This window comes from Dasypus novemcinctus, chromosome 15 (genome assembly GCF_030445035.2).
Source record: "Dasypus novemcinctus isolate mDasNov1 chromosome 15, mDasNov1.1.hap2, whole genome shotgun sequence".
Taxonomy (NCBI): Eukaryota; Metazoa; Chordata; class Mammalia; order Cingulata; family Dasypodidae; genus Dasypus; species Dasypus novemcinctus.
This window is the reverse complement of record NC_080687.1, coordinates 100379999-100403151: the sequence shown is the minus strand read 5'-3', so window position 1 is coordinate 100403151 and position 23153 is coordinate 100379999. Positions and strand designations below refer to the sequence as shown.

The 23153-nt window shown below is 44.7% G+C and overlaps 1 protein-coding gene across 16 annotated transcripts in view; it reads right to left on the bottom strand.

Annotated features, from left to right (window-relative positions):
• The window catches only part of NEK3 (NIMA related kinase 3), a 43826-nt gene extending 29657 nt beyond the window's left edge, over positions 1–14169 (bottom strand). For 4 of the 16 annotated variants that reach the window (XM_058276754.1, XM_004484750.5, XM_058276756.2 and 1 more), the window contains exons 1-9: positions 14091–14148; positions 12952–13010; positions 10027–10200; positions 8955–9048; positions 8769–8866; positions 6159–6242; positions 5544–5611; positions 5355–5441; positions 144–198 (exon numbers count right to left, since the gene is read on the bottom strand). In XM_058276754.1, coding sequence (XP_058132737.1) covers positions 144–198; positions 5355–5441; positions 5544–5611; positions 6159–6242; positions 8769–8866; positions 8955–9048; positions 10027–10143 — 603 coding nt within the window. In that variant the 5' untranslated portion in view covers positions 10144–10200; positions 12952–13010; positions 14091–14148. Of the gene's footprint in view, positions 1–143; positions 199–5354; positions 5442–5543; positions 5612–6158; positions 6243–8768; positions 8886–8954; positions 9049–9998; positions 10201–12338; positions 12452–12951; positions 13011–13445; positions 13485–13707; positions 13764–14090 lie in introns of those variants that run through there. The other 12 variants (XM_058276751.2, XM_058276759.2, XM_071208314.1 and 9 more) reach the window with 11 other exon arrangements.
• Positions 14170–23153: the final 8984 nt, after the last annotated feature.

The following is a 23153-nucleotide window of genomic DNA, read 5'->3' as shown; positions in this document are numbered from 1 at the left end:
GGCAAAGATGATAGCAATAGAAGCATGTGAAAACTTTGATGAATTTATTCTAAGGAAGCAAACTGCCAATTGGATTTTGGCACATTCCTTAGGACATCGATATAAGAGACAGATTGCCTATTCTGTTTGCATGCTATACTTACTGGATGTTTTAGAGTACAGAGTTCATACAGAATGCATCCCAAGGACCAGATGTCACTGCAAACATAAAGAAACAATATAATAGGAAATGGGTTATGAGTTATCACATGAAAATATATGCTTTTTCTAATACAAAAATAAAAAATAATCCTACCTTCAATAAGAATAAAGATCACAAGTAATTTTTTAACTATTAAAATAAAATATACAGTGATTTTGTTCTAACATTAAATAGTAAGATTAATATTCACAATTGAAACTCGCTGGTCTGCAACCTCCACCACTCTGAACAAGGGTCTGCAGAAACCACGTCAGTAGCATTTGCTATAAGCAATTGTGGTGGACTGGCATTATCATAGTTAGAAGAGGGACTTTAGAAGTCACCCCAAGGGTGCTCATCTCTGAGGAGAGGATGGGCTGTCCATGGAACTGGGGGGAGGGTTGGGGGATGGAGCAGGTGAACTATGGGAATTTGTGATATGTGGTTGAAACTACAACATTGGGCATTTTCTTTTGGCAAATATGGCAGGGGAGGGTTACTGGTTTAAGGTATGGGATATGGGGAGCACACAGGTCAGGGCACACCTGGGTCAGGCTTTCAGGGAGTGTGTGAGTGTTCATCTTGTCACAGTGTGTTGTGTCAGTGAGTGGTGACTCACATAATCAGTGGGAAGATGTTGGACTCCCTTCCTGGGAGTCCTGCTGTGTTCTCAAATAGAGGAGAGGGAGTCTCTTGAGAACATAGGCAGCACCTAATAGGGGAGGACAGGCCAGTGTGTCAAGCCCTCAATGTTGTTGCAAGTAACTAAGAATCTTGTCCTTCAGTGAGTTAATCTTGGTGGTTACCATGGGTCCCGAGGGCAGGGGGAGGGAGGAATAGAATAGACAGAAGAGGGGGCACTTTTGGGGCAATGGAATTGTTCCACATGACCTTGCAATGATGGATACAGACCATGTTAAGTTTTATCAAAATCTATAAAAGTGTACAGTCCAAAATGTGAATCTTAATGTAAATCATTGACTACAGTTAGTAGCAATGTTTCAATATTTGTACATCAGTTGCAATAAATGTACCATCCATATGTAAAATGTTATTAATAGGGAAAAGGGAAAAAGGTTGGGAGGATGTTGGGTATATGGGAATCACCCATATTCTGTACACGACTTTTCTGTAACTTAAAGCTTCTTTGAAGACAAAACTAAAAAAAATAAGGGGTATAAAAAAACTAAAAAAAATAAGGGGAATAAATGGAAGGAAATGTCATTGTACATAAAAGATAACGGATCTTACAGTGATGAAAGACATAATGTCAAAAATGTTCTTTAATTTTATATATTTTTTACTTATTTCAAACTTTTAAAATTTTCTGTATATTATTCATTTTTTAAAAAATTATCACTATTATAACATTTTCCTATTACTTGTATTCCTTTGAAGAAGTTTTGGATCACAGAAGGGTTACAATTGTGGCAGGGGAGGATCATTGGTGTGGGGTGTCAGAGATGGGAGATGCATGGGAGTAGGTTCACCTGGGGCATACCAATAAGTCATACAAGTGTGTTCAAGTGTTCACAGGGCATTGTCACAGTGGATGGAGAGCCACACAATAACCCTAAGCATGTCAAATTCTCATCCTGGGGAGCTCTGCTACATTCTCTAATGGGACAGCAAGAGTCCCCCGAGTACAGGGGCAGTGACTATTGAAAAATGATAGAACACTGACGAGCCTTTGATATTGATGACTATACTTGCGACCCTTCACTTTTGAATTGAAACTTAGCCTAGTATTATAGGGTTCCTAAGGGTTACCTCCCGAGAGCTCAATTGTGGCTCAAATGTGGCCTCTCTCTAAGCCAAACTCATTCATATAAATGTATTACCTTCCCCCCAGTAAGGGACATGACTCCCGAGGATGAGCCTCCCTGGCACCGAGAGATTATTACCAAGCACCAACTAGAGAAGCATCTGGAAAAAGACCTTGACCAAAAGGGGGAAAGGGTAAAGCAAATGAGTTTATACGGCTAAGATACTTCAAAGTGAGTCGAGAGATCACTCCAGAGGTTACACTTATGTACACCTCAGCAGGATCTCACTGAGTGCCAAAGTAAATACTGCCTCAAATATCAGGGCTCCTGAGGGCTCTGGAGTCATTCAGAACTATAGACAGGGAATATAGCTCAGGAGTTTGGTGCCCGGCCAGTGGGCCCTACTTTGGAATTTATGCTCCCCAGTGTGACAAAGGTGGACTCAGTTGTGGTTTCCCAACACATGGCTCTTCTCTCCCTTCTACATGAACCTAGAGTTAATACTAAAGTTGACAGGTGTAAGTCCAAGAGACTTAAATCTTTGACCTGTCCATGTACCAGGTAGGCCCTGAATCTCAACAGATTTGCAATGCCTACTCTCCAGTTCATTGGACTCACACAGGGTAACTAATGAGAAGATGATGATGGACAATGACCATCCCAAGGAACAGAGAGAGTCTGCAACTGCAAGCAAGATAGTCCCATCCATCTGCCCCATGGAATCTAAGACCTCTCTCAATTACAGGTGGAGTAGGCATCACCATCCCAGAATTCTCTGGATCGGGAAATGAATGATCGACTAGAGTAGGCTCACTGTTACTCTACTATACACTTTATAGTCTACTCTAGACTATATACTGTTACTCTACTATAGACTTTAGAGTCTACTATAAACTATATTGTTAGTCTAGCAACAGAAGCAATGGAAGAACTTTTTTCATTGACATGGAGGCAGTGGCCACTGCAGGTTCTGAGGGGAGGGAGAGGGAAAAGTAGGAATAATATGGGGGCATTTTCGGGGCTTGGGAATTGTCCTGAATGATACTGCAATGAGAGATACAGGCCATTACATAGCTTGTAATAACTTACAAAAATGTGAGGGAAAGAGTGTAAACTACAATGTAAACTATAATTCATGTTTAGTGGTAATGCTCCAAAATGTGTTCATCAATTGTAACAAAGGTACCACACTAACGAAGGATGCTATTAATGTGGAAAAATGTGGGAGGGTTAGGGAGCGGGGCAAATTGGAATCCCCTAAACTTTTTATGTAACATTTATGTAATCGAAGTATCTTTTTTTAAAAAATAAAAAAGTATTATTATGTTTTAAAAAGTCATCCCAAGCAGCTTCTATCCAGACCATCCTCTGATCATATCCTCCTGATGGGTGGTCTTCCACCACAGGGCACAGAAACACTACGGGAGAGCACACTTCCTTTTCAGAAGCCAAAATGCATCTTTTTGGAAACTCTGCACCTTCAGAGTTAGCTCTACATTCCAAAACAAAGAAAAAAGGCTACTCATCCTTCCATAAAACAGCTCTTTGAAATCGGAAAAGGGTAATAGTTTTCTCTATAAGCCTACCCTTCTCCATGCTAAGCATCTCTGGTTTCCTCCATCATTTTCATCACCTAGTTGCTGTCCTCCAGACTTTTTCTAGGTGATACTTTATTTACCTAATCGTTTTTATCAACTCTTTCTCCCCACCTTTTAATTTAAACCTACGGAAAAGTGGTAAATGCCCACATGCTCTTACCTAGATTCGCCAATCAATAACATCTGCCTCACTTGCATGCTGCCTAGCCCCCACCCCATATATATCTGATCCTCTTGAAAAAAGGTTGCAGGCATCAAAACACTGCGCCCCTACATACTTGAACATTTATCTCCTGGAGCAGGGACACTCTCCCTCATAAACTCAATACCATTACCATGTCCAATAGAGTTAACATTAATTCAGTAATACTACCTAATATTTAGTCCATACTCAAATTTCCCCAAATGTCCCAAGAAGTCCCTCGATAGCTATTTTGTCCCCAAACTCAGCTGATTTTATTCTTAAAGGAACCTGTTTAGTATAGATTCTCATATCCTTTTCAGAAAGCAACTTGGCAGAAGTAACAAGCCTTGAGGTGATTCTACTTTTTTTTTTTTAGGTACTGGGGGCTGGGGATTGAACTCAAGACCTCGTATGAGGAAAGCCAGAGCTCAATCACTGAGCCACACTGGCTCCCTGAATTGGTTTTTACATTTGTTTTGCTTGTTGTTTGGTTTTTGTTGTTGTTGTTTGTTTTTAGGGGGTACTGGGACTCAATCCTGGAACCTCCCATGTGGGAAGCAGGCAGTCAACCTTGAGAATTTGAGCCACAGCTGCTCTCATTCTACTTCTAGGAATCCGTGCCAAGAATGTGCTACAAAGCAATTGCAGATTTTTGCACAAAAGTAGGTTCATCACAGTACTGTTCTTAATATTGAAAACTGGAAAAAAACTAATTACTAAGTTTTAGTAATCATGTGGTCAATGTTATGCAGTCATTTAAAAAAATCTCAGAAGAGCTTAAGTATGTGGAGAAATGAATATGATATAAGGGAAAAGCAAGATACCAAATTGTACATTAGCTAGATGTAAGGGGGGGAAAAAACAAAACACAAAAATATTACTAGTAGTTGTGAAAAACAGGGTGATTTTCATTTCCTTTTCTAAACATCTCTATAGTTCTCCCTGCCCACCTATCCCTTCAATGGGCAATTCTAACTTATATTTGGAAAAAATATTATGTTTTAAATCATACCATCATCCTACAATCAAAACCTATCAATCAAAGGCTTATTTATCTAGTCCTATAAATTTTAACTCAGTGATATAATCCAGTGGTTCCCAAATTTTGTTGCACAGGGAATCACTTGGTGATCTTTAAAAATTATTGATGTCTACCTCCTACCTTCAGGACTCTGATTTAAATGGTAGGGGGTGCAACTTGGTCTTCGGGAGTTATAAAAGCTCTCCAACAAAAGAAAAAAGATAAAAAAAAAAAAAAAGAAAGAAAACAGGAGAAAAAGTACAAGAAAACAAAGAGAAAAAGAAAAAAAAAACACTCTCCAACAGATTCTAAAGAGCAGCAAAGTTTGGAAACCACTCATGTAATTCTAATTGTACCTAGAAATGACTATTCTTTCTTTTAGAATTTACATTTAGCTCCTCTCAGCTTTGTATAAAACAGAAAACTACGACTTTCACCTAGAAGGCTGGGATTATAGGTTGCACACTGCTTTCAGAAAGATTTTTTAAAATCCTATATGCTCCACACATCTCCTTTAAAAATGGCACCAGACGCCACCATCATTTGTAGGCCATAGTCCCTGTCACCAACGGTCACCCTCGCACCAAAGAAGGACATCGCTTACCTTTTATTGTTATAGGGCGTGTTTTCCCAAATTTCTGGAGGTACATAATAAGGTGTTCCCACATATGTACAAGCAAATGCCATTGGGCTAAAACCATTAAAAAAAAAAAAAGGCCAAGAAGGGTTATAGGACATTCCAGAATGAGGATTCCATTTTGATACTATCGCTACTATAGTTAGAGATACATACTTGGAGAGAAGACGTGCAGATCCAAAATCTCCCAATTTCACTTTTCCATTTTGGGTGAGGAAGACGTTCTGCATTAAAAAGGAAGAGCTCAGATTATGACTTCCGTCATCCAAACCCAAGGCAGAGTATTCTGAGATGTTGCCCCTCAGAGTCTGCGGATGATGGAGATGAAGGGTAGAAATGCTGACAGCTGAGGCCCTGAGCGGCACTCAAAAGGCAAGACACCCCTTGATCGCTACACCCCACCCTTGGGAATTCTGGACGACTGCTTGGAAACCTAATGAGCAGGTTTCAGGTTGTATCAGCAGATCCTGATGGCCCAGATGGGACCTGTGTCAGGGTAGCCTACATGGCGGCTCTTGATTTTGATCACTTTCTACCTGAGAACTTATGGACTCAGTTAAGTGGTCACTGAAAGAGCTGCACTAACATATACTACTAAAGATATTATAATGGCTATTTTCCAGGGATGTTTTATTTTGGGTAGTATAAATATAAGGTTGACAAATATTTCTAAACTATATAAAAATACCCCCGAAGAAAATGGAATAATGGGGAAAAAAGACCGTATGACATAGTTTCTTTGGCTAAGTCCTCAAAATGCATTCCACTTACCTTAGACTTGATATCTCTGTGTAACACACGTTTCTTATGAATGTGATTTACTCCAAGGCACATTTGTGTAAACCAACGAAGTATCTATAAGAAAAAAGGAAGTAAAATCTGCAACAATGCAATAATTGACTCACGTTAACCCAAAATTCCACAGAATAGCCTCTAGGAAGACCAGAGGATTCTGTAAGTGCAGAACTCCTGAAATTTACATCAGATTCAGGGTTTCCTACAGAAATTCAGAATAAAAGCTGTGAATCCCATGTTCCTTCATCTTATGTATAACCCAAATGACAATTTAATAAAACTTCCACTGTATTTTTCTTGTATTCAACCAAATAAAAGTATTTCTTAAATGCATATCAAGGGTGGTCTATCACTAAGAAATGATTGAGCTGCAGGTTTCCATAGTGTAATCTCTATGTCAGATTTTCAGTTATCATTTACTTTTCAGAATATCCATATGTTAATATTAAAGGATTTCACTGCATTATCAACAGTCCTTTGAGGTCAGTATTTTCTGCTTTCAATAATACCCAGAATTTCCAGGTCCCTCAGAGGCTGTGTTGAACTGATTTTTTCCTTCTTTCCTATGGAGAGTCATCCATTTGACAAGGCTGACTCCTTCTCACGGAACCCACATTTTTTTAGAACAACAGCTTCTAAATGACAAAATATTTTATCAATGTATTTTCATAACATGGTAAACAAAATCAATCTAAGCTCTGCTGAAGCTCTTCAGTACAGCATCACTGACTAATGAATTAGTCAATTCATTACAAAAACATTTAGCATGCAATTTTCAGTTTCCCATTTAAAAGACAGGAAAAACAATTAAATGGCCTTTGCTGCAGAAACGGAAATGACAATCCTCAAATTCATATGGAATTGCAAGGGGCCCTGAATTTAAAAAAAAAAAAACAAACATTGGGAGCAGATGTAGCTCAAGTGGTTGAGCGCCTGCTTCCCATGAATGAGGTCCTGGGTTCAATCTCTGGTACCTCCTGAAAAAAAAAAAAAAGGACAAAAAGTTCTAGACTTAAGGAAATATGTCAAACTTCAGAACAAAAAAGACCAAGGGAAGCAGATGTGGCTCCAAGCACTTGGGCTCCCATCTACCATATGGGAGGCCCTGGGTTCGATTCCTGGGGCCTCCTGGTGAAGGCAAGCTGGCCTGAGCAGCAAGCTGGCCCACGCGGCAAGCTGGCCTATGCAGGAGTGCTAGCCCACGCAGTAAGCTGGCCTCAGCCGAGAGCTGGCGCAGCAAGATAATGCAACAAAAGGAGACACAGAGGAGGGACAATAAGAGACGGAGCAGACCAGGGAGCTGAGGTGGCGCAAGAGATTGAGTGCCTCTCTCCCATTCTGGAAGGTCCCAGGATTGGTTTCTGGTGCTGCCTAAGGAAGACAAGCAGACACAGAATGGACAGCAAATGGACACAGAGAACAAACACTGGGAGGGGGGAATAAATAAATCTTGAAAAAAAAAAAAAAGATTGAGACTAGGCACTCCCAAGAAACAAAATGGCAGACTATCTTCTCCTGATAATCTAGTAGAACAAAATAAAATCTACCTCCTAATTCAGTACAACAAAAACCAACATTTCCCCAGTTCCTCCTTGAAAAAAAAAAAGGAGCATTTGAAATGTGGATGTATCTAGGGCAAAATAAAATGAACAATTCAATTCTAAATTTTTCTAAACGTGGAAATTTTATTCCTTAATATTTTATAACTTAAATAGATTTTTACTTCCTAAAAATGTTTTAGGCAGCCACATACTGATGACATGCCAGTAATACTATAGCGGTTTGGTATTATTTATGAATTTCAAAAATTGATAAAGGATGATGTTTGTAAACTGGTTTGTTCCTCTAGGTATATGAGAATGTATTCAATTCAGAGGTTTCACTTTCACTTGATTAAATAATGATTTAGGCTTTGATTGGGCCATGTCAGTAGGACATTGAGTTCCTGTCCCCTTGGTGGGTGGGACTCACAGAGAAAATGACATGAGGAAAGAGTTGGAGAGTTTTGATATGGAGCCCCAGGAAGTACACACAGAAGAACAGAGAGGAATAAAGATGGCTCCATAGACACAGCAGGGACCCTGGGAACAGAAATAAGTCGGATCATCTACAGCTGACCTTGTGGAGAGGGCAGAGCAGCTGAGCCCAGAGAAAAACAAACCCCAGGAGAGGGACAACACTTATCCCAGCCTACAGCGGAGATCGGAAGAAGCTGGGACCTCGGAGCCTTAAAAGGAAGAGGAAAGCTGAACCCTCAAAGTCATCACCCACCATCTTGCTCCAACACGTGGCCAAAGACTCTGGGTGAGAAAGTACCTCTTATGGTACCTTGAGTTGGACTCTTTAGGGCCTTAAGACTAAAAGTGTCTACTTCAAATAAATACTCTTTATAAAGCTCAACAAATTTTTGGTACTTTGCATCAGCACCTCTTTGGCTGACTAATACAAACACTTATACAGAAATTAGTTGTTTCTAATAGTGTGTTGGGTAATTCATGGATACCATGAATTATTTTACCTTATACAAATTATATGAGGAAGTTTGCTTTTAAACCTTGACAGAAACTATGTGAGTCAGTTTCTTACCATATCTTCAGGAAATAACTTTCCTTTTTGATGTTGGATCTTTTGCATTAGGTCCCCTCCATCACAATATTCCATCACAATATACAGATGTCCTTCAGCTAAAACAAATAAAGACACCTTAGGGAAACCACAGTGAACAGAAATCAGATTCAGAAATACACATATATGGGGGGGATCCATATTTACCTTCAAATGATTCTTCAAAGGCAACAATATTGGGGTGCTTCATTTTGGCTAACAGAATAGCTTCCTTCCTAGAATTCTGCATATCAGGGGAAGACTAGAAAAATATTTTAAATGAGTGTAACTTTAAAACCGCACTTAAAAAGAGATAACTTTACAATAATACACCATCGTCTGTACGATACTTCAATGCTAGATACAGTTTTGTAGCACTGCCCTTTGACGCAACTTAAATTTATCAAACTCAAGAAAGGAAACAAGAGGGGATTTTTCAACTATGGCTTTATTTTGCGTGCTTGCACTGACTACAAACTAAGTTTTCTTATCAGACTGATTTGGAGATCAAAAGTATAATATTCTTTAAAAAATCTAGGGACTTCGTGTTCTGACTGCCTGCATCATTCTATTGGCCCAGAGAGAAAAGAACAGACTGCTGTCCATTGCGTCAAGGATGGACAGACACAATATGCAAAGTGAGTTTCCTAAAACGCTTTAGCCCCTCAACAAGACAAACGAACAATAATCGAGTTATCCCCTAACTTACTCTATAGGGATGAAATCCTGAATGACTTCTTTCACAATCAGGAAATTGCCATTAGTCATGTACTAGCATATCACAGGGCTCAGCACCAACTGGGAATTTGTTAAAATGCAAATTTGCAGGCCTACCCAAGACCTACTGAATCAGAAACTTTGTGCTGAGGATTAGGATGCACATCAAGTTTCAGAACCAAGTTTGAGTGAAAAAAAATAATCACTCTGAGAACTTTAAAATAAAAGGTATTTTTAAAAAGTGATCAAAACATGATCAAACAGCCTCCATGCCATGGATTCTTTCAGACAACAACTATGATACACACAGTTTATGATACACCTAAATTTTGACTATTTGTCTTCTTTTTTGTTAATTACAACATCCTAGGAACCACAAAAAATATATTAAGGCTTGTAAAGCTAATGAATAAACCAATGACATCTTTCGCAGGAAGGAGAAATTCCATGTTGAATCTAGAAGATTTATTCTCCACAAATTGAATGCACGCTTACAACACGAGCTAATTTCTTTAGCAGTGACCTTGGGAAGTCTTATTTCCTTCATGGCAAACATCTGATTACTGCTTTGCTGCTGGACCAACAGTGCTCTGCCAAAGGAGCCCTCCCCGATCACGCTCAAGACTGAGTAGCCATCCATGCTGGGGCGTCCACACAGCCAGGCTCGGCAGACAGAATCACCATGGGCTCTCCCAAACTACAGTCAAAAACAGAAACATTTGAGAATTAAATTTATTTTCAGGGAAGCAGATGTGGCTCAAGCACCTGAGCTCCTGCCTACTACATGGGTTCAGTTCCCGGTGCCCTAAAGAAGACAAACAAGACAGTGAGATGACGCAATGGACTGGCGTGGCAGGCTGACGCAACAAGGTGATGCAACAAGAGACGGGAGAACACAATGAGAGACACAACAAAGCAGGGAGTGGAGGTGCCTCAAGCTATTAGATGCCTCCCCCCCACATGGGAGGTCCTGGGTTCAGTTCCCAGAGCCTCTTAAAAAGGAAGATGAACACACAACAGACAGACACAGCAAGTGTAAACAACAAGAGGGTAGGGAGAAATAAACAAATACATCTTTAAATTTCTTTTCAAAAGGCAAAGTTAATTAAAAGTAGCTCTAATGACAATTTTAGGATAAAAGCAACTTGTTCCTTTATTCATTCAATAGATAGACACTGGACATCAATTGGGAAGCAGACATTACAATACTGAGCAAAAATCTGGTTCCTGCAATCACTGAGGCACCAATACAGAGGCGACCGGTCTCCCGGCAAATGGGGGGTGGCAAGTCTTAGCCAAAAGGGCCACGATGGATGTAACAGAAATGCCCAGGGGAGTTAGGAAAATTATATTCAAGCTGAAGCCTGAAGGATGAAAGAAAGACTGGCTATACAAACTGGAGGGAAAAGAGTGATCAAGGCAGAGGGAATCCTCTATTTGAGAGACAAAGAGATTGTGTCCAGTTCAAGTAATTGCAAGAAGACTCCTACAGGCTGGTAAGGCAGACAGGGGCTTATCTAAAGTCAATTTTAAGCCAAGGATTTTGTCCTCAGGGTAATTAATGGGATGTTTACGAGGGGTTTTAAACAAGAAGTATAATCATATGTATGTAGTAGAAGTCACTCACTCTGGCTGTAGACGGAAAGGGGGAGGGGCACAGGAAGGCAGGTGAGGAGACGCCAACAAAAGGCAAGGAGAAAGGATGGGACTTAAGAGGGCGGTGGGAATGGGGATGGAGATCATTGGAAGGAGCCGACAGACTGTGGGGACAGGCAGGAGGAGGCAAGGTTCTCCCAGGTCCTGGTGTAAGCTGGGTGCTGGTGATGCACCCCTGGGAGGAAAGGTCAAGGGCTGTGTGTCTGTGTGCTGCCTGATTTTTCTGGCCTTGGAATGTAGCAGGGATGGGAACAGGTATGGGGGAAAAGGAAGACGTGGTCCTTTGTGGACTGGTGAGTGGAAGTACCTGGGACTAAGATGAGATGGTAAACAGGAGGAGGTGTTTCTGAACTTCCATCTCCCTATCTCTATTTCCGGGATAAGGGGACAGTTGGGTCGTTCACCACGGAAGAGGGAACAGATAGAAAAGTTTCTAACAGCATGCCTGGCACATAGGAGGCCCCAAGTAAATGGCAGCTGTTATTATCACTAAAACTTGAGAAATGTGATGCAATTTTTCTTTAATTACAAGACCCTTGGATGAATTTGATTAGCAGAAAATTTACTTGCAGTGTCTTACTAAAATAAAATAAAATAATCACACCACAAAGAATAATGAGGCACAGAAAGCACTGCAGGTAAAGCAAAAACACAAACCAAAACCTAAAATATGATAACCATAAAGTTTTCCCAGGCCGTAAAACTTCCCATTTGTATTGCTTATTATTTGTATTCCTGTTTATCATAGAATTACCAGAAAACCCTACAAATAATTTCTCCATATACCTAAATCTGATGTATTGTCCTCAAAACCAGTTCTTTTCCAAGAACTGTTTGGTATTTCAGAATATTTAGGGACCCAAAAGAAAAAAATCTTTTACCTCTCTATTCTGACCCCTGGTATTATATGATTTAACAAGGAGGCCAAGTTTTCCCATATTTCTATTCTTTCTCTACCCAGCCCTTCAGGTACTTTATTCTATGTCAACTGTAGTAACGATTAAACAAAAGCAACCAGACTTTCCTTGGCTAATTAATCACATTTGGTCCTTTCTGTCCTCCAAATTTCGGAGAAGTGTATCAGTTGCCTACAATGAAAATACTAATAGAAGAACTGAAAGTATGGACTGGAACAGATACTCGCACAGTGATGTTCATAGCAGCATTATTCACAATTACCCAAAGATGGAAGCAGCCCAAGTGTCCACCAATTGGTGAATGGATAAACAAAATGTGGTATAGACACACAGTGGAACATTATTCAGCCCTGAGAAGGAATGAAGTCCTGATGCCTGCAACAACAGGGATGAACCGTGAGGACATCATGTTTTGTGAAATAAGCCAGACAAAAAAGGACCAATATTGTATGACGTCACTGTCATGAACTAATTATAATAAGCAAACTCATCGAGTTAGAATATAGAATACAGGTTTACAGGAGATAGATTTGTGGTAGCGAATGGGGAGATGATGCTTAATTTGCATAGAATTTCTCTTCAGGCTGCTGGCAAAGGCTTGGCAATGGGTGGTGCCGACGGCACATGTGAGCGCAATCAACAGCACTGAACCATAAAGGCGAGTGCGGTTTAAGGGGAAACTCTAGGACATATAGACTACCAGAATAAAAACTAAAAGATAAAACGTAGGACAGTACAACACAGTGAGCCCCACCGCAGTCTCGATGGACTACAGGTAATAGTCCCAGTATAAGAATGCACTTTCATAATCATAACAAATACACGACACTAACACGAGGGGTAAAAACATAGTGAATGAGGGGAAATACACCTACTGTAAATAATGGACGATAGACAGAACTACTTCAATAATCTTTCATCAATAGTAACAACTCTAAATAAAATGGAATAATATATTTTTTCAACTGGTAAAAACAAACCAACAAAACCCCACTAAGAAGTGTCTTTTTTCTCCCCCGCCAGGACGAGGGCGCGCGCTGCAGCCCGGGCTGACGCCGCCGGCTCCCAGCCCCACCCCGCCGCGGGCACCGCGCGGCCGCCACCCTCACCTGGGCGACCCCGGCCCGCGCCCAGGCCCCGAGCCGCCCCGAGCTGCCCCGAGCCGCCCCTCCCGCCGGGCACCCCGGCGCCGCGCCGCCCGCGCCCAGGCCCCGAGCCGCCCCGAGCTGCCCCGAGCCGCCCCTCCCGCCGGGCACCCCGGCGCCGCGCCGCCCGCGCCCAGGCCCCGAGCCGCCCCGAGGCGCACCACCCGCGGGCACCCCAGCGCCGCGCCGCCCGCGCCCAGGCCCCGAGCCGCCCCGAGGCGCACCTCCCGCGGGCACCCCAGCGCCGCGCCGCCCGCGCCCAGGCCCCGAGCCGCCCCGAGGCGCACCTCCCGCGGACACCCCAGCGCCGCGCCGCCCGCGCCCAGGCCCCGAGCCGCCCCGAGGCGCACCTCCCGCGGGCACCCCAGCGCCGCGCCGCCCGCGCCCAGGCCCCGAGCCGCCCCGAGGCGCACCTCCCGCGGGCACCCCAGCGCCGCGCCGCCCGCGCCCAGGCCCCGAGCCGCCCCGAGCTGCCCCGAGGCGCACCTCCCGCGGGCACCCCCGGCGCCGCGCCGCCCGCGCCCAGGCCCCGAGCCGCCCCGAGGCGCACCTCCCGCGGGCACCCCAGCGCCGCGCCGCCCGCGCCCAGGCCCCGAGCCGCCCCGGGGCGCACCTCCCGCGGGCACCCCCGGCGCCGCGCCGCCCGCGCCCAGGCCCCGAGCCGCCCCCAGGCGCACCTCCCGCGGGCACCCCCGGCGCCGCGCCGCCCGCGCCCAGGCCCCGAGCCGCCCCGGGGCGCACCTCCCGCGGGCACCCCCGGCGCCGCGCCGCCCGCGCCCAGGCCCCGAGCCGCCCCCAGGCGCACCTCCCGCGGGCACCCCCGGCGCCGCGCCGCCCGCGCCCAGGCCCCGAGCCGCCCCCAGGCGCACCTCCCGCGGGCACCCCCGGCGCCGCGCCACCCGCGCCCCTGCGGAGCCGGCGAGCCGCGCGCTTCCGGGGCGGGCCGCCCAATCGTCTCTCTGGTTACTGGCCCCCGGGGCCGCCGGGCTGTGGCGGGAGGCGCTGTTTCCGGAGTGGCCGGGCCTACGAAGGCCGCCGACTACACGGAGGCAGATGCCCTTCCCCGAACCCCCCCCGCCCAGGACCGGGAGTGCGGCCCGCAGCTGAGGCCGCCATCCCGTGCAGAGGGCTTTGGAGGGCACAGGCCTCAGTGCTGGCTCCTACCAGCCGTGTTCCTCGGGCAGGTGTGGAAGGCAGAATGTCTGCATCCTACTCCCCGGAACTTGTGGATGTTAGGTTACAGGGCAGACGAAGGGGAATTAAGGCTGAGGATCAGTGGCTGACCCTAAAGCAGAGAATCCTGGTGAAGCAGGCTCGTAAGACAGGGACTCAATAGACAGATCCGGAACCTGGCAGAGCCCCCGGGGACATCAGTAAGCCCAAGACGGCTGCTGGAAGACCCTCCCCAAGATTCTCCCACTCAGAAGAAGACTTCCTCCAGAAGCCAGAGAAGCCTCGGATATTCCCAAGGACTTATCATTGGGCCTTCATGGGGGATTGATGGGGGTAAGCCATCAAAACAGTGAACAGCTGGGACTCCTCCTCTGCCATTAGCAAAGGGGTGGGATAGTTAACAGTTCAAAAAGGCAGGCACAGGGCCTGAACCAGCGCCTGCTGGCGCTCTCCTTGCCTCTGGACCCCCGTGCTGGCTGCTTTCTCCCCCATTTGGCTCACTACGCAAGTAAACCTGGGATTTATAATCTATGAGGGGAAATTGTCGTCTGTAAGTCAGCCCTCTTTATCCCTTTTCAACCCCTTTCTCTCTACTTGGGCCCCTTGAGGTGTTCTCTTCTCCCATTTCTCTTCCCTCCCTACCCTAATAAATTACTGGTCTAACTCACCCGACGTGCTCTTAAAATTCATTTCTGCAGCATAGGCAAGAGCCTAAATAAAATCCGATAACACTGGTGGCCTAGTGTCAGTACAAGGGCCCTTTAAAGCAGAAGGGAAAGGCAGAAGAGGAGGTAAGAGCCAAAGATTTGAAGATGCGCCACTCCTGGCTTTGAAGACGGAGGAAGGGCCAGCACTGGGCAATGCAGGTGTCTCAGGAACCTGGAAAAGGCAGGTGTGGTGGTGTGGCACTGAATGTACCCCAGAATAATGTGCTCTCAATTTGGTCCATTCCTGGGGGGGGTAAAGCTGTTATGAGTAGGATCATTTGAGGAGCTTCCTTCACTCAAGAACACATGGCCCAGGCCAGTCTGGATGGGTCTTAATCTTTATTACTGGAGCCCTTTATAAAAGTACTGAAATTCAGACAGACTGACAGCTGGCGGGAGCAGCCAGAAGCTGAACATCAGCAGAGACAGAGGAGAAGAAGAGAGAGAGCAGAGATGCGGTGTACATTGCCACGTGACAGCAAAGCCAAGGCAAGAGCTACCGGAAGCTGGCGCCACAGCACCAGTCCTGGTCTGGTGCAATGTCTGGTTGTAACTTGTGGGTGCCGAGCATGTTGTCTAAAGTGTGTCACTGTTGATACGTGTCCTGTCGCGTTGGGAATAGGGACTCCGGAGTAGCTTGCTGGCGCCGAATCCTGGCTCCACGACTTTCCCACCTTCAGCTAAGTGACGTAGCCTTTCTGTGCCCACAGTGTCCTCTTCTGGTAGGTGGAGATAATACTATTTCCCACTTCTGTTATTTTGTGAGGAGAAAGATGATACAAAAAAATTATTTAGAATAGTACCTGGTGCATTGTAAGCAATTATAGTTACTGAAACAAACAATTAAATCACAATTGCAATCAGTCTAAAAGATAAACGGTACTGATGCAAAAGGCTTCCCAAAGAAATATTTACATTTTAAGAGTTTCCTCAGACGATTTAACCGGCAATATAACTTTAAAGCTGTGAGAGATCTGGAAGGTACTCTAAGACCATCTTCTTGGTTTACATTTCAAGAAATGGAGTCCCTCGGCAGGATGAGGCCTGCTTAGTGGTACCGTCAATGACATCAGGTCTCCTAACTCACACCCTTCCACGGGCTGCACCTCTAGGGCTCTCCTTCTCCAGCACTTACGCTTTGTTTGCATAAAGTGAGACACAAAGATTTTACACCTGTGTCAAAAGAGCCCATCTCTCAACTTCCAAAACAAAGAAAAATTCATGACTTAAGTAAGGAAGAGCTGTTAGCTGGGCAGTCTCTCCAACCAAAGCAAATTGCTGTTTTGAAGTGGATTCCATCAACCTTAGAAGTGTGACCATGTAGGCAAGCCTGTGGTTGATTGGCTGCTTTATTTTTTTTTTAAGATTTTTTTTTTAATTTTTCTCCCCTCCCCCCCCCCCCCAGTTGTCTGCTCTCTGTGTGCATTCGCTGTGTGTTCTTCTGTGACCACTTCTATCCTTATCAGTGGCACCGGGAATCTATGTTTCTTTTAGTTGCGTCATCTTGCTGTGTCAGCTCTCCGTGTGGGCGGCGCCATTCCTGGGCAGGCTGCACTTTCTTTCGCACTGGGCGGCTCTCCTTACGGGGTGCACTCCTTGCATGTGGGGCTCCCCTACGCGGGGACACCCCTGCATGGCACGGCACTCCTTGCACACATCAGCACCGCGCGTGGGCCAGCTGCACACGGGTCAAGGAGGCCCGGGGTTTGAACCGTGGACCTCCCATGTGGTAGGCGGACGCCCTATCCACTGGGCCAAGTCCGCTTGCCTGATTGGCTGCTTGAAAGAACTATGTTCCTGGAGCAAATCTGCTGTCAGTGGCTAGGTTCCAAGCAGGAGTTTGACACTGATGGGTTGATTTTAAGAGGCATGTTCTCGGAAGGGGCTTGTCATTGTTCTATTAGATTGAGGTGAGTGATCTTTTATTGATTAAAGAGGATATAGACCTGAGCGCTCCAGTGTGGTCACCACTACCCATGTGTAGCTATTGAAGCACATGAAATGTGGCTAGTCCAAATCGGGGTGTGCTGTAAGGGTGAAATACCCACCGGATTCAGAAGGCAATACCCGAAAGTGTAAAATGCCTTATTAACAATTTTCATATTATTATATGTTGAATTGATATTTTGAATATATTGGGTTAAATAAAATGTATTATTAAAATAAATTGCACTTATTTTTATTTTTTTTAATATGGCTGCTAAAAAAATTAAAAATTGTACCCCTGGCTCATGTTTGTGGCTCACATTATGTTTCTGGTGGAAAGCTCTGATATCAAACAAGGAGTTATTTCCTATGAGCATTGTGACTTTTTTATTCCCAGCTGGAGATAACCCGAGACACCAAAACTTGGGAGGTCGTCAGCCCCATTCAGCCTGAGAGCCAGTGGACAGCAGTCGCCCTTGGAGTCCTGGATGAGACAGACGGACAGAAGGCCCAGGGCATTTCACCTAGCAGTCCTCCTGAAGACTTCCCATCGCAGAGCGCGCATGGAGCGGACATCTGAGAATAATGTGTAGCGCCGCAATCCTCCTTCACTGGTAGCTAATGAAGGGGAGAAGTTGTTGTCTTCCCTGGAAAAGAGAAGTAAGGGACAGCATTTTATTTTATTTTTTTTCTGGAAAACTTAATTTTTTAAAAATACACATATCACACAAAATGTTACATTAAACAATATAAGAGGTTCCCATCTACCCCCGCTCCCACCCCACCCCCCACTCCTCCCACATCAACAACCTCTGTCATCACTGTGGCACATGCATTGCATTTGATAAATACATTTTAGAGCACTGCTGCACAGCATGGATTATAGTTTACATAGGGATTGACAGCATTTGATTTTGTTTGCTCAGAGCTGGCAGGCACCCAGGGAATCCCCTCGCGAAGGCTAAGGGTAACCCTGGCGCCACAGGTAGGGGCCTGCCTCTTGCCAGTAGGGGCTGGTGGCTAGCCTGCCTCTCACACAAATGAGGGGTGTGGGCATGGGGATAAGGGGGCACCCCGCCCAGCATTCTCCACCAGCATCTCTGCTCTGGGAGGACATGTGGGGCCCATAAGGAGGACACTGGTTAGTTCATAGAGAGGCGCTTTGGGGGAGCAGGGAACACTCAGAATGGGTGAACCCTGTCTCTCTGGTGGGCACAAGCAGTGGCAAGAATCCTTTACCTCCACCAAAAGAATTAATGCAGTGAAAACCACCCCAGAGCTTGCATGCTCTTCCAGTTAGTATGGCTGTGTAACAAATGACCCAAAAACTCAATACCATTTATTGTGCTCATGAATCTGCAATTTGGGTGGGCCTTGGTGGGAATAGGTACTCTGATCCACTTGGCTTCAGTGGGGGTGGCCTGAAGGTTGGGGACTGGAATCATGAAACAGCTCGCTCACTCATACCTGGGCTGGGAAGACGTGAACAGTGAGGGCTGGACAGCTTGAGTGCCTCGGTGACGTTTATCTACATGGTCTCTCCATCATGGCAGCTTCTTTATACATGGCAGCTCACAGCTTTAAATGGACGTGGAGAGAGAGAGAGAGAACGAGAACCTCAGAACTCAGTGTCAGTCATGCTCTCTTCTCCTCTTTTTTTTTTTTTTTTTTTAAAGATTTATTTATTTAATTTCCCCCCCTCCCCTGGTTGTCTGTTCTTGGTGTCTATTTGCTGCGTCTTGTTTCTTTGTCCGCTTCTGCTGTCGTCAGCGGCACGGGAAGTGTGGGCGGCGCCATTCCTCGGCAGGCTGCTCTTTCTTTTCACGCTGGGCGGCTTTCCTCACGGGCGCACTCCTTGCGCGTGGGGCTCCCCTACGCGGGGGACACCCTTGCGTGGCAAGGCACTCCCTGCGCGCATCAGCACTGCGCATGGCCAGCTCCACACGGGTCAAGGAGGCCCGGGGTTTGAACCGCGGACCTCCCATATGGTAGACGGACGCCCTAACCACTGGGCCAAAGTCCGTTTCCCTCTCTTCTCCTCTTAACAGCAAGTCACTAAGACACAAAGGGAGGGGAATGAAACCCCATATTTTGTGGAAGGAATTTTTTTTTAAGATTTATTTTATTTATCCACCTCCCACCCCCCTTGTTTGTGGTCGCTGTCTGCTCTCTGTGTCTGCTTGCTGTGTGCTCTCTGTGTCTGCTTGTCTTCACTTTAGGAGGCACTGGGAACCAAACCCAGGACCTCCCATGGGGGAGAGAGGCGCTAAATCACTTGAGCCAGCTCAGCTCCTTGGTTGGTTGTGTCTCTCATTACCTTGCCTCTTTGTCTCTTTGTTGCATCATCTTGCTGCACCAGCTCACCACACCCTGCCAGTCACGCCAGCTTGCCTTCTCCAGGAGGCCCCAGGAACCAAACCCAGGACCCACTATGTGGTAGGTGGAAGCCCAATCTCTTGAGCCACATCCACTTCCCTTTAGGAGGAATTTTAAAGAACTGTTGGACATGTTTTTGAACTACTATACAATAATAAAAATACTTAGGAATAAATTTATCAAAAGAATTCCACTACATTGAAAATTATGAAATATCATTGAAAGATATTTTAAAAGATCTAAATAAATGGAAAGGCATTCCATGTTCAGGATCAGAACACTCAATATTGTTAAGAAGGCAAGACTCCTCAAATTGATACACAGATTCAGTGCAACCCTATCAAAATCTCACCTGGTGTTTTTGCAGAAATTGACAAGCTATCCTAAAATTCAAGAAGAAATGCAAGGGACCCAGAATAGTTAAAGCACTCTTGAAAAAGAAGAACAAAGTTGGAGGACTCGTGTTTCAAAACTTGCTACAAATATAAACTAATCAAAATAGTGTGATCCTGACATAAGGATAGAAATATAGATTAATTGAATAGAAGCAAGAATTCAGAAAAAAATCCTTGCTTTTATTGTCAGATGATTTTTGGCAAAAGTACAGAGACAATTCAATAGGGAAAAGAATAGTCTTTTCGATAAATGGTGCTGGAACAAAAGGATAACCATGTGCCAAATAATGTAGTTGGACTCCTAACTCACACCATCCCAAAAATTAACTCAAAATGGACTATAGACCTAAATGTAAGAGCTAAAACTAAAACTCTTGGGAAAAAAAAAATAGAAGTAAATCTTCAGTTTAGGGAAAAAGAATTGGACTTCATCAAAATTAATAACTTTTGTGCTTCAAAGGACACCATCAAGAAAGCAGACTTGGCCCAGTGGTTAGGGCGTCCGTCTACCACATGAGAGGTCCATGGTTCAAACCCCGGGCCTCCTTGACCCGTGTGGAGCTGGCTCATGTGCAGTGCTGATGCGTGCAAGGAGTGCCCTGCCACGCAGGGGTGTCCCCCGCGTAGGGGAGCCCCATGCACAAGGAGTGCACCCCATAAGGAGAGCCGCCCAGTGCCAAAGAAAGTGCAGCCTGCCCAGGAATGGCGCCACTCACACGGAGAGCTGATGCAGCAAAATGACGCAACAAAAAGAAACACAGATTCTCATGCCGCTGACAACAACAGAAGCGGACAAAGAAGAACACACAGCAAACAGACACAGAGAACAGACAACTGGGGGGAGGGGAAGGGAGAGGAATTAAAAATAAATAAATCTTTAAAAAAAAAAGAAAGTGAAATGATAGGTGGGAGAAAATATTTTCAAATCATGTATTTGATAAGGGACTAGTATCTGGACTATATATTTTTAATTATCTTTATTTTAAAGATACAAAGATTACACAAAATTTTACATTAAAAAATATAAGAGGTCCCCATATACCCCACTCCCCCTCTCCCCCTCCTCCCACACCAACAACTTCTTTCATCAGTGTGGCACATTCATCGCATTCGATCAATACATTTCAGACCACAATTACACAGCATGGATTATAGTTTACACTGTAGTTTACACTCTCTTCCAGTCCACTCAGTGGGTTATGGCAGGATGTATAATGTCCTGCTCCTGCATCTATCCCTGCAATATCATTCAGGACAACTCCAAGTCTGCAAATGCCCTCATATCACAGCACTTCCTCCCTCTCCCTGTACTCAGCAACTCCCATGGGCATTATCTCCACATCAATGATACAATTTCTTCCATTGCTAGAGTCACAACAGTTCTATAGTAGAATACCAGTAAGTCCACTCTAATCCATATTTTATTCCTCCATCCTGAGGAACCTGGATGGCAATGTCTACTCCATCTCTAAATCGAGAGGGGGCTTAGATCCCACATGGCTGATGGATGGGATTCTCCTGCTTGCAGCTGTAGGCTCTCTTAGTTCTCTGGTGTGGTGACTAACCATCTTCACCTCCCTGTTGCTTAACTGGGAAAATACAACAAACCAGAGAGTAAGTGTTGCAATGCTGCTGAGGCTCAGGGCCCAGCTGGCACATGGAAAGTCTGGAGATTCAAGTCTCCTGAGCATACATCAACCCCAGCATGAACCACAGATTTAGTAAAAGTGACAGAAGAGGAATGTGTAGAGAGGTCACATCTGAGTCCAACTCCAACTCAGAAGCACAAATTCCGAAGTAGGGCCCACTAGCAAGGTACTATACTACAGAGCCATCTGCCATGACTGTGGGACCTGGGTGTCTCTGTAGCCCCCAGGAACACCAGTACCTTGAGTTATATCTACTTTGGCTGTTTCTGAGATCCTGCTGAGACGTGCATAAGTGCGACTCCTCTGATGACCTCCTGATTAGTTTCCAAGTATCTTAGCCATATAAACTCATTTGTCTTTACCACTTCCCCCTTTTATTCAAGGCCTTTTTCTAGTTGCATCACCAGGTGGTGGTTAGTAGTAATCTCATGGTGTCAGGGAGGCTCATCCCTGGGAGTCACTCCCAAGCTGGAGGGAAGGAAATGCATTTACATGCTGACTTTGGCTTAGAGTGGACACCTTTGAGCAACATGGAGGCTCTCAGGAGGTAAGTCTTATGCACCCTGCAGCTCTAGGCCTAGTTGAAATTTCAAGCACACAGGCTCATAAGCATAGTCATCAATATCAAGGGCCCATTGTTGGACCATCCTTCTTCACTGGTCTTTGCCTTTGTACTTGGGGGATTGTTGCTGTTCCATTGGGGAATGTGACAGAGCTGTCCCGGCTGGGAACTCAGCACTCGCTCAGTTGTTGTGTGGAATTCTACCTACTATGACAATACCCAACAAATATCCAAACATATATGTATATATACCCTATATACATGCCCTGGAGAACTCCCTCCAACCCATGCATCCCCCATCAATGACACCCCATACCAGTGCTCCTCCCCTGCCATAGCTGAACCCCTCTGTGATCCAGAACTTCTTCAAAATGAAGCCTAATATATTCAATTAATAGGAAAATGAAATAGTAATGATAGGTTTAAACATTAGAAATAGAATATATAATAATTTAGAAAAACTAAAATAAAGTAATAAAAAATTGGGGTATTGAAAAACAAAAAAATTTTTGATGTTTTGCCTTTCATCGCTGTAATGGGTGTTGCCCTATATGTACAGTGGCAAGGAAATCTCTTCCATTTCTTCCTCAATGTCTACATTCTTTTTTGTTGTTGTTGTTATGTCTTCAAAAAAGTTTTAGGTCATAGTAAAGTCACATATAGAATATAGGGGACTCCCATATACCCAACATCAACCCTTTTCCCCCTTTCCTAGCAAAGAACTTTTTTTTTTTTACTTTAGAAATGATTTTATTTCATGTGCAAATAATTAATTGATGCTCTACCCATAAACTCTATTTTCCAAAATCAACAGAAGCTTTTGTAAAGAAAACAACACAACAATTTTTAAAAGGCACTGGGGTTCCTCTGCATCTAAATTAGTGCCAAGCTGGAAAAATAAAGCTTGTTCCACCAGGAATTGCAAATTAGTGGAAATTAATAGAATTGAGTACCATTTCAGGAAAAGATTATTCAACTCTCACCCATAACATCCAGAAATGGCTATCAGAACAGCACTCTTAAACCAGGTCGGGACAGCCCAACATAATCAGGCTTCAATCTCGAGGCCAAAACGTTCATCTAAGGTGACAGTAAGCCAAAACAGGAAACCTTAAAATAAAAGTATCATTTGAGAACAATTGCC